This window comes from Muscardinus avellanarius (genome assembly GCF_963383645.1).
Source record: "Muscardinus avellanarius genome assembly, chromosome: 8".
NCBI classification, from domain to species: domain Eukaryota; kingdom Metazoa; phylum Chordata; class Mammalia; order Rodentia; family Gliridae; genus Muscardinus; species Muscardinus avellanarius.
This window is the reverse complement of record NC_137794.1, coordinates 111553598-111564598: the sequence shown is the minus strand read 5'-3', so window position 1 is coordinate 111564598 and position 11001 is coordinate 111553598. Positions and strand designations below refer to the sequence as shown.

The 11001-nt window shown below is 48.5% G+C and overlaps 1 protein-coding gene across 1 annotated transcript in view; it reads left to right on the top strand.

The window, feature by feature from the left end:
* Positions 1 to 8992: 8992 nt before the first annotated feature.
* Positions 8993 to 11001, top strand: part of AGPAT4 (1-acylglycerol-3-phosphate O-acyltransferase 4) — a gene marked incomplete at both ends in the record, with an annotated part of 82173 nt that continues 80164 nt past the window's right edge. The window contains one exon of the mRNA XM_080699901.1: positions 8993 to 9170. Coding sequence (XP_080556027.1) covers positions 8993 to 9170 — 178 coding nt within the window. The remainder of the gene's footprint in view (positions 9171 to 11001) is intronic.

Below are 11001 nucleotides of genomic sequence, written 5' to 3'. Positions count from 1 at the left end.
TCTGTGTTTTTCTGAGTCTGGATTTCCTTGGATATAAAAGCTCTTTCGAATTTTTTTTCTCTTATATGCTTCTGAAAACCAATTAGTAAATATAAACTTAAAACCATCAGTTTTCTGTCAACCTCGGTTTTAATCGTCCTGCAGTCAGAATTTGGAGAGGGACTTAGGACTGTTTATTAGAGGACGTAATGAAAATGTTGCATAAGCCTTATGTCTTCTTCTTTGGTTTATTTTAATGGACATCATGCACTGTACAGGGATCTGGAACAAAGTGCCATTCTATAAAATTTTAAAATAAGCTAATTTTACATAGGCTTCTGTTGAACCATTAGACTCTAATGATTATTTTTTTCCTTTGTTCTGGGGATCAAATCCAGGGACATTCTACCTCTCAGCTATACTCCCAGCCCCTTTTTATTTTTTATTTTTAAACAGGGTCTTGCTAGGTTGCTAAGGGCCTCACTAAGTTACGGAGGCTGGTCTTGAATCTGCGATCTTCCAGTCTCAGCTTCCCAAATACTGGGATTACAAGTGTGTATTACCATGCCCCGCTCAGGAAGATTCTTTGAGGGATGTTTTAGCTAGAGATGATCTTGTCAACTGTTAAAGCGGACTTCAGATCCTTTCTCTCCTGTTTTGTTTGGGCTTTAGGCCAACAGAATCTCTGGAGAGTCCTTGTTCAAGAATCTTGGCCTGCTTGTCAGAACTAAAAACTTGGCCTTGCTTGTCAGAACTAAGTGCTAAGAGGTCAGGGGTCCCCGAGTTCCTTTCTGTCCTCATAGAGGCTTGGACTAATCCCATTCAACTGGAAGTAGAGCCCATGATCTGAATGTTCTAGGCTCAGAAAACCACCTCACTCATTTTTCCTGGGACTGGGCCCACTCCCTTTCACTCTGGGGAACCCTTGTCGCTGGAAGTCCTCTGTCCTACAGACCAAAAATACTGGTCGAGGGACAGAATTTGCTGGCTAGACCCACCTTAGCTGCTACCGTCTTGGCCAGCACCTGAAGTTTTCTGTATCTCGTATTCATCTCATTTGGTTAAATGGCCCCTTGAGAACCTGCTTTGTAGGCAGGAGTTGGAAAAGGAGGATGGAGATGGAAGCCTTCAAAAGACGAGACAAACAAAACAGAACAAAAACAAAAAACGCACAAAAAGCCAGCCTTGGGAGAGCATGGGTTTGCTCCCTTGACAAGGGACCTTGGAGTGCACCCGCTGAGTTTCTTCCTAAGGAAGATGCCGAGGCTGCAGCCACGGGCCAGGCCCAGGCGCCAGGTGGGCTCACTTGCTAAGTGTGGGGTGTGTGCGTGTGTGCGCATGTGTGTGTGGAGTGGAGTATCGTGTGCATGTGTGCAGGGTATGAGCGTGCGTGTGTGTGGTGGGCTGTTGTGGTTGTGGAGGTTTTGTGCATGCGTGTGGGGTTTGAGCATGCGCGCGCGCGTGTATGTATGTGTGTGTGTGTGTGTGTAGAACTCCATGCCAGAGACGTGACCCGAGGACCCCAAAGCCATGGAGCGCATTCTGTGGCTGGCGCTTGAACAGAAGGTCATCACGGGCAGATGGCATGTCTGACGGGAGCTTTCACAGACGCCACGCCACCCATTCTGAGTCTCTGCAGAGAGTAGAGGTGAGAACAGAGACCCCTGGGCAGGGACGCCTCCACTGCTCGGAGGGGCTTTAAAGAAACGCCAGCATCTGGGCATCTAATAGAGGGGAACAGTAGACTCATACCTCATTATCTTTATGCCAGAGTAATACCTCTCGGCTCCTCTCTTGACCTCTCACTTTGCAAGTGACAGGAAAACCCCTGCTTCTGGTGCTTGGGCACCAGCTGCGTGGTGAGCGTCCGGGGCCGTTCTCAGTCCTCACCCCACACAATGGCGTCATTCTGGTTTTACAGAGAGGAGACCGGACTGAGCAAGTTAGCAGCTCCCAGGGCTGTGAGTGACTGAGCTGGAGCTGTCCCATCCGCCATGTCCAACACGCCCTGTGCGCCACACCTGGCCTGTGTCACCCGTGTGCACCTCCAGGCCGGATGCCGGGCGGCCGCTGCTCCTGCCCATTTCAGCTTCCTTGGCTGCTGCTGAACGTCGGGGTGACGGTCTCTGTTCTCTTACAGAAGTCCTCCCTTACTCCTCCCTTTCTGGTCAGGATGGCAAGTGCGCTTCTCCTCCCTCGATGACTTACAGCGCCTCTCTGCCCCCCTGAGCACCAGCAGGGCTGGCGAGGAGGCCCATCCAGTTCTGTGCCCCCGGCGGGCACAGCTCATTCTCATCTTAGAGACAAGACGAGAAATAAGCCATGAGCCTCCACCCAGACTAGCCACCAGCAACCGCAATAGATGGAAATGGATGGACTCACGTGACCCCTCACAGCTCACAGTTATGCTTCCTATGAGCTTTATTTTTACTCAGTATATTCTAATAGTCCCTCAACATTAATGACAACTTTTTATTTTGTCAGATAGCTCTGAACTAATCTTTATTTATTTATTATTGACACTTTATTGAACCCAGGGGCATTCTACCTCTTTGTTACACTCTGAGCCCTGTTTTTATTTTTATTTTGAAACAGGGTCTCCCTAGGTTGATGGAGTCTCACTACTTGCTGAGGCTGTCCTTAAAATTGTGATCTTCCTGTCTCAGCCTCCCAAGTACTGGAATTACAGGTGTGTGCCACCACGCCTGGGTAACTAATTTTTTGTTTTTTTCTGGCTAATTTAACATAGACTCATAACCAGTAGTTTTTCACAAGGCCTTCCAGGCTGCCAGAGACTTTGTCAAATGATTAGTTGCATTCAACGTCTACTATACTATTAGTAGCCTGGGGAATAAAGGTCATTTGGAGAAAATTCTCTTTGAAATTATTATGGCTCCTGGTGACAATTTCTTTTTCTTTTTAATTTTTTTTTTTTGTGTGTGTGTGTATTGTACTGGAGATTAAACCTGGAAGCATTCTGCCTCTGAGCCACACCTCCAGCCCTATTTTATCTTATTTCTTTTTTTATTTTGAAACAGATTCCCACTAAGTTGCAGAGGGCTTCACTAAGTTGCTGAGGCTGGCCATGAACCTGAGACCCTCCTATCTCATCTCAAGTCCTGGGATTACAGGTGTGCACCATCAAGTCTGGCTGACAATTTCTTTTCTCTGTGTTTAAAACACAAATTCAAGCCGGGTGTGGTGGCGCACGCTTGTAATCCCCACGCTTGGGAGGCTGAGACAGGAGGATCGCGCAGGTTCGAAGCCAGCCTCAGCTACTTAGTGAGGCTCTCGGCAACTTAGTGAGACCCTGTTTCCAAATAAAATATAATATAGGTCTGGGAGTATAGCCCAGAGGTAGAAAGCCCGTGGGTTCCACCCCCAGTATCACCAAAAAAATAATAAATAAATAAATAAATAAATAAATAAAAAAATTCAGTGTTTTTCAAGGGATGTACCTACTATGTTCAGGGGCCCCACTCTACCTGTTGGAAAGTTCAGACGATGTATCCAACTTGGGTTTTCTGGCCTTTCTCTTAGTCGTTTGGATTTTTCTTAAAAGTGTCTCCGTGGGTCAGCAGTTCTTTCTGTGTGTTGCTGTGGCTCACTGGGGCGTGACTGGTCTGAGATTCACCAACTGGTGAAACCCCCTGTGATTTTCGCCCAGTAGCTACGTGTACCATAAGCCCCAATAGCATCACTTTGTCCTCTCCCCAGAGGCGGCCGCCCTGGCCTCTGTGGCCAGGCTTCACTGTGTGAATCGCTGGGAAGGGTGGCCGACAACCTCAGGCCACCTCTGGAGGGGCCGCGCTCAAGTCCACGTGGGTGAATTTGTGGGAAAAGGTTAAATGCCCCTCGGGAGCTCATCAACGCCCAGCCCACTGCCATTTTGTTTATTTTTTTGGTACTGGAGATGGAACCCGGGGCATTCGACTTCTGAGCTACACCCCCAGCCCGATTTTTGATTCTTTATTTTGAATCTCACTGAGTTGCAGAGGGCCTCAATAAGTGGCTGAGGCTGTCTGTGAACCGCGATCCTCCTGTCTCAGCCTCCCAAATGCTGGGATTACAAGCGCGCGCCCCCACGCCTGGCTCTGCCATTTCATTTTTTAAGGTTTCATTCTTGGTTTCTTGAGCATCTGAGTTCTTCACTAGTGCTCCTGGTGGCGAGAGATATTTCTAATCACAGGAACGTGACGTGGACAGAGCTTCGTGGTTATATGTGGACCTACACGCTCCCAAAGTGACCGCTCTGATATTCTCAGGTACCGCAGAACATTCTTTGTCATATCCTTGTCATATAGTACACTGCGAGGTGGATCTGCTGGAAAGATTCCCCCACGACATTCCAGGTACTTAACAAAGCTGCGAGGGAGACAGGTGAACTATCTTGAAATATTTTCTCTCTAGCTATTTTTTTTTTTTTAATTTGGTGCTGGAGATTGAACCCAGGGTCACTCTACCTCTGAGCTATACCACCAGCCCAAGTTTTTATTCTTTATTTTGAAACGGGCTCTCACTGAGTTGCAGAGGGCCTCACTCAGTAGCTGAGGCTGTCCGCGAACCTGGATCCTCCTGTCTCAGCCTCCCAAGTGCTGGGATGACAAGCGCGCGCCCCCACGCCGGGCTCTAGCTATTTTCATCAGCATATTTATACCATCTTTTCTCAGGCTGACATAAATGGGCTCTTTGCCACATTAAAAGGGAAGAACGAGACAGATGGGAAGGATGGATCGCCCAACTTTCAGGACACCCCTCTGAACAATTTAGTCTTGTTTCTCTCTTAATAATCAGCCCTAAGACTCAAGTCAGGTGAAGTGTCTAACAAACTCATTGCGCCTTCTGCTTTGTTCTCCAGGCGATGCCTTCTCTAGTCTTGTTTTTGTTTTGTGTATGAATTTGAGAATCAGTGTATTAGCCCATTTTTCATTGCAATGAGAAATACAAGAAACGGAGAGGCTTAAGAGGAGATGTGTGTTGAGTGGCAGTGCGGCTGGAGGTCGAGAGCGTAGACCCGGGTCTCCTTGGCTTTGGGGACCGTCTCATGGTGGGTGGCCTTGTCATGGTGGAAGTGTAAGCGTAAATGATCACGTGGCAAGATGGGAAACGCAGAAGCCGGGAGGACCTGCTATACGTTTTCATAATACAACAATGCGTTGAGAACTGACTCATGTTGCGCCAGCACTAGTCCCTTCCCAGGGCAGCCCCCCAGTGGCTTGATCACCTTGCACTGGGCCCTTCCCCGGAGTCACCACACTGAAGACCAGGCTTCCATCAGATAGACCTTGGAGAGCAAGCCACAGCCAAAATAGCGGTCAGCTCAACATTTTCCAAAATAAAAAACAATAACCGTCTCAGAATTTTTGGGGGAGGTGGGTTCTGGGGATTGAGCCCAGGGGCAGTCTATTTCCAAGCTATACTCCCAGCCCTTTTTATTTTGTATTTTGAAACAGGGTTTTACTAAGTTGCTAAGGTTGGCCTTGAACTTGTGATCTTTCTGTCTCAGCATCCCAAGAACTGGGATTACCAGCCTGAGCCCACATCCAGCTCTTCTTGGGATTTCGATTAAAAAGATCAAAGAGAGAAGCTTCAAACCCAGGCAACCCAGAACTTCAAACCTATGCCCCAAACTGGGCGGCTGAGACAGGAGGGTAACAGATTCATGGCCAGCCTCAGGTACTTAGGCCCTTCACAATTTAGTGACACCCTGTTACAAAATAAAAGGATAGATCCGGGTGTGGTGGCACACGCTTGTAATCCCTGCACTTGGGAGGCGGAGACATGAGGATCGCACCAGTTTGAAGCCAGTCGTGCTGACTTAAGAGACCCTGTTTCCAAATAAAAATATATATTAAAAAAAATAGGTCTGGGAGTGTAGCCTGAAGGTAGAAGGGCTTCCAGGAACCCCAGTATCTCTCTCTCTCACACACACACACACACACACACACACACACACACACACACACACACAATACACACACACAATACACACACACACACACATACATACAAAATAAAAAGATAAAATAGGTCTGGGGGTATAGCTTGGAGGTAGAATGCTCCTGGGTTCAATCCTTAGTAACACGCACACACACACACACACACACACACACACACACACACACACACACACCAAACCCTATGCCCAGCCCCAATGCCAGGCTAAGACAGGGATTTGATGACATCTATGGATGTGAAAAAACCCAAAACCAAAGAAACTAAGGCTGTGCTGCTCTTAAGGCTCACCTGTTTGTAATTCCCCCTAAGCATCACCAATATCCTGTTAGATGCTGGCTACGGCAGTCCTCGTGACAATTTTACCTGAAGGCATGATCCTTGAAATTTTAAAAGGAGAAAAAAACTCTTAATTTCTCCTGATAGCCTCACACCGGGCCGGAGCCCAGGGAGCAGCCTTAATCCCCGCCTATCTGATGCCAGTCGACAGCCCCTGTTGAGTGTTAAATCAGCAAAGAAAAGGATTTGTCAACCACTTTAGAAACCTGAGACCCCAGAAACCCAGAGAAAAATCAAACCTTGAGCAGATTGCCTTGAAATCATTAGTGGCTAATCCAGGGACAAGAAATAAAATGGCATGAATATTCAGCAGCGGCAGGCTGGCGGAGCGGTGGAGCTGTACCTCGGAACTCGCGCCTGTTTATGTGGCTGCTGAAGTCAAGGGCGGAGGGGGAGCTGCAAGCTCCGATCCAGCACGACTGGGCGAGCTCCATCTTGACTGGGCCAGCTCGACTGGGCGGCCGAGCCAGGTAAGGAGCACTCTCCCCCGCACCTGGCGATGTCAGTGGACCCGCTGTCTGGGAAGGGCTTGAGACGCGGCCATGCCAACCCTGTAGGGTCTAGGATTGTGCCCAGGGATGAAGATTCTGGAGCCCAGAGCACGGAATGCTTCAGCGGTTCTAAGCTTAAGCTGATTGCAGAGAAGTCAGGCCAAGGGATCGTTTTTATTTCCCACTCAGGAAGGAATGCAGACCCCTTCCAAATGGGTCTAAGCGAGTGTAACGTGACCTCCACAGCGCTGACCCTGGCCTCCGAGCCAGCCTGGACGAGCTCGGAGAGCTCCATCTTATTTACTCCAAGCATCCTTGACCTTCATCGTAGGCCCTTGGGGTGATTTCTGGGCGCTCTGCAATGGGGAGATCTGAGCCCAAGAGAGCTCTCCCCACAGCCCAGGAGCACAGCAGGCTGAACAGGTGCAGGAGAGAGAGCTCAGAGTTACAGGCGCGCTCCGCCAGTTAGCGATTCCCGCACCTCAGGCAGGTCGCCCCACGAGGAGTTGCTTTGGTTTCTTATTCTGAAAGTATGGGACAAGAATGTTCATCTCGTGGGATTCCCGGGTGTCCCAAATGAGATGATAGATACAAAACTACTGAGTGGCTCTTTCATTTGGGGGCATTTTTAATAACGATTATAACAAGCCCAGGACCTATCAGTTACTACTATAGACATTTTGTCCTAAACCTTGAGCTCTGCTGGGGTAGAGCCGTCCTCTGCTTCCAGAAGCGCGCCTGCTGCGTTCCTGCTTTTCACCGGGGCCCTCCAAACTCCGCCTCCTCCCTTCCCTCAAGTCGTTATTTGCTAAACCGTCAGGTCATTTCACTCTTTCATTTTGGAGCTGGAGACGGATCTCAGGACCGAGAGCCTGGCTGCTGCATACGTGTGGAGTTGCTTTTTGATTTTAGCACATTTAAGATGTGTGTGTGTGTGTGTGTGTGTGTGTGTGTGTGTGTGTGTCTGGGGTGCCCTAAGGGTAGGTAGTTTTCTTGCCATCCTAGTTATTTGTCTTTTTCTGAGAAGTCCAACTCTTGTCTGTCTTCATTAAATCATACACAGATATTAGGAAGTAACCCATTCTCATCCATGTGCACGCGTTTGTCCTCGGTGCTGGAGATGACGCCAGGCTTAGCCTCATCGCCGAGGCGTTGATAGAGGAGGAGGAAGGCGAACCATTCACAGGCGGCAGGTGTGCATGTCTCCAGGGTGCTTGAGGGCGGTGCCCAGCCAGCTCTGTCCCAGAATGTCACCCAGGAGCCATGCCAGAAGGGAGGGGCCAGCGGAGGGCCGGAGGAAGAGACCCGAGGGAGATGGACCAGCTGGGCGGGGCCCAGGCACCAGGGAAGGTCTAGAGCAGCGTGGACTGGGCCCCCGCAGCACCGTGGGAGCGGCTCGGCCCACCTGGCTCCTACCTAGCTGGGAACTTGGAGAACCCTGGTCCAGGTGCTTCACCTTCCGGGCCTCGGCCTCCTCATCTACATGATGGTACCCGCCTTGGAGGGTGCGCAGAGAATGAAACGGAGGGTCGTTCTGATTTTTAAAATTTTCAATTGATGCACTGTAGTCACACATCTTAATGGGGTACAAGATGGTGGAGTCATACAGGCACACATCACCCAGTTAGCCCTTCCTCAGTTCCTACCCCCTCCCTCCCCCTCCCTCCGTCTCATATTCGGCTTAGTGATTGACTTTGATGTGTTTGTGAATGTATGCCATGTACATTAGGGAGTTTACCCAACAAAACTCTTGGAGGGTTGTTCTAAAAGCGCGCGCGCGCGCACACACACACACACACACACACACACACACCTGTAATCCCAGGACTTGGGAGGCTGAGACAGAAGGATGGCGTTTTAAAGCTAGCCTCAGCAATTTAGTGAGATCCTGTTTCAAAATAAATAAAAATCAGGCTATGGATGTAGCTTAGGGGTAGAACCCACCCTGGGTCCAATCCCAGTACCCCCTAACCCCCAACATACAACCCTTGTACTGTGCCTGGTAGGCTATAAACACTGTGTTAATATTTATAAAATAAATATAAATCAACTGATATACAATGAGTTTAATCTGAAGCACAATCCCTTTCTTTGTGAGCACCCCTGCCCCCGGCTATCATGCTAACGCTTAACACTTGTTTGTGTTTTAGACGCTTTGCTGAGGCTGGTCTTCCCTCCGTCTGGGGGTCTACTGCGGGCGTTTGTTTCTGCAACCGCGTCGGCGCACCATGGACCTCGTTGGGCTGCTGAAGTCTCAGTTCCTGTGCCACCTGGTCTTCTGCTACGTGTTCATTGCCTCGGGGCTCATCGTCAACACCCTCCAGCTGTTCACGCTGCTGCTCTGGCCCATCAACAAGCAGCTGTTCAGGAGGATCAACTGCAGGCTGTCCTACTGCGTCTCCAGCCGTAAGTTGCCCCCTGCCCTGCCCTCCGCCCCTCCGCGCGGCATGATGGTGGCGCGGGCTCCCTGGGCGCCCACGTCGGGCTGAGCTGCGTCCAGTTTTGCTTTCCATTTGCAATGTCTATTTTGTCCTCGGTCTTCAAAAATCACTTTGAGTGAAAAATGCCCATAGCACAAAACCCAGCGGGCACAGAGGGTGACTATACCTCCTAGCCCCGATTCTCTGCGTTTCCTTCTTGCAAGCGATCAGTGCTCATGATTTCTTAGTTACCTGCTCAGAAATAGTAAATATCTAAGGCTCTTGTGTGTACGCGTGTGCACGTGAGTGTATGCGTGTATTGTAGACACACGGCACAGTCACCTCTTTTGGCAATACGTGCACTGCTACTGGTGCGATGTAATGTACATCATCGTGGGAAGCAAAGTGCTACAAGCACGCATGCATCACTTAACAATACACATCCATTTTTAAGACTAAATGGCAATATACTATATTGTTCTCTTCTTTGCTTCCTGTTACCGGCGGGTTCAGTCCTGTGGGGGCAAGTCCACTAGCGGTCCGGGGCCTCAGAAAGATGGGACAAAAGGCAGGCGACGTACTGCAGATTCTTATCTGCAGCGGTTCCTTTCCCTCTATGAATTCCTCAAGTTTTTAGTTACGACGTTTTGGAAAAGAAACCTGAAGTGGACAAAGGCTTCTTGAGCCAATGACACTTTATTATGAAAAACCCAAGAAATTTATACACTTCACCAGTAAAGTTAAGAGAAAGGGGGGCAGGTGTCTCTCAGCTGGCTGTTGGCCTTTGAAGAATTAACTTCTGTTTCTCTCCAAGGTCTTGCAGATAAGCAGTTGCAGGTGGCAGCCTCCCAGGATAGTCAAGGCTTGGGAACTTCTCAGGGGAATCTTCTTTTAACCCTTCCTGGAATTTTCCATCTTTTGGGCTCAGTTCATATAACAAGTGTGGGGAGATTTGGTAATTCAGGTATTGGCATCTTATCTTCTGAATCTGAAAGCTTAAGCATACTCACAACACAGTTTGGCAGACAAAATACCACAAACAACACCACAAGGTTTTTAGTTCTAATTGTCAGATGTATTTTCTTAACTGCTGAGCACTCTTCTTTAAACAACAAGCCTATTAAAAGAATCCACTTATCTTTAATAATTCACTTCCCTGTCACAAACTCTCTGCAACTTGCTTCTAACTTTCTAATTCCTTTCTTTCCCAGTTGGGACTTCCTCATGCAAAAATGCTCTTCTTACTCTTACGGTATTTCTTTTCCTTCATACATATATATTTTTAGAACATCTGTCCTTTATTTTGTCATATTCATTTCTAACTATGCGGCCATTTTTTCTGTCTCCTGGAGTGCTCACACTGAGGTAAAAGTTAACAGTCTTTTTCTTTGGGTCTATTGTATTTGGGCAGCTAAGTTGTTTCTTTAAGGTCACACACAAGGTTTTTCTCTGTCTCTTGGCAGGATTTGCCAGAGTTAACGATGAAGGTCGGAGGCCATTTGTGATTGCTGCAGCTGGGGTGCTTATCACAGTACCTGAATTCTGGCCAGTCTCTCATTATTGTTGAGCAGAGCCAAGGACGTTTAAACAAATTATTAGAAAGTTTATCTCCACGGACTCAGTTTCTTTTTATAGTCCTAATTTCACATCACTGGAGCAATTCGTGTAGAAAGTTAAAAGAAATAATAGTGAAGGGTATCTAAAAGTGGGGGGTACTTTGGCCAGAGACAATACCTCCTTCTCGGGGCGTCCTTGCCGATTTTACTATGTGGAGTGGGGGTTCTCAACACATAGATGCCGAGGCAGCAGGATGTCTT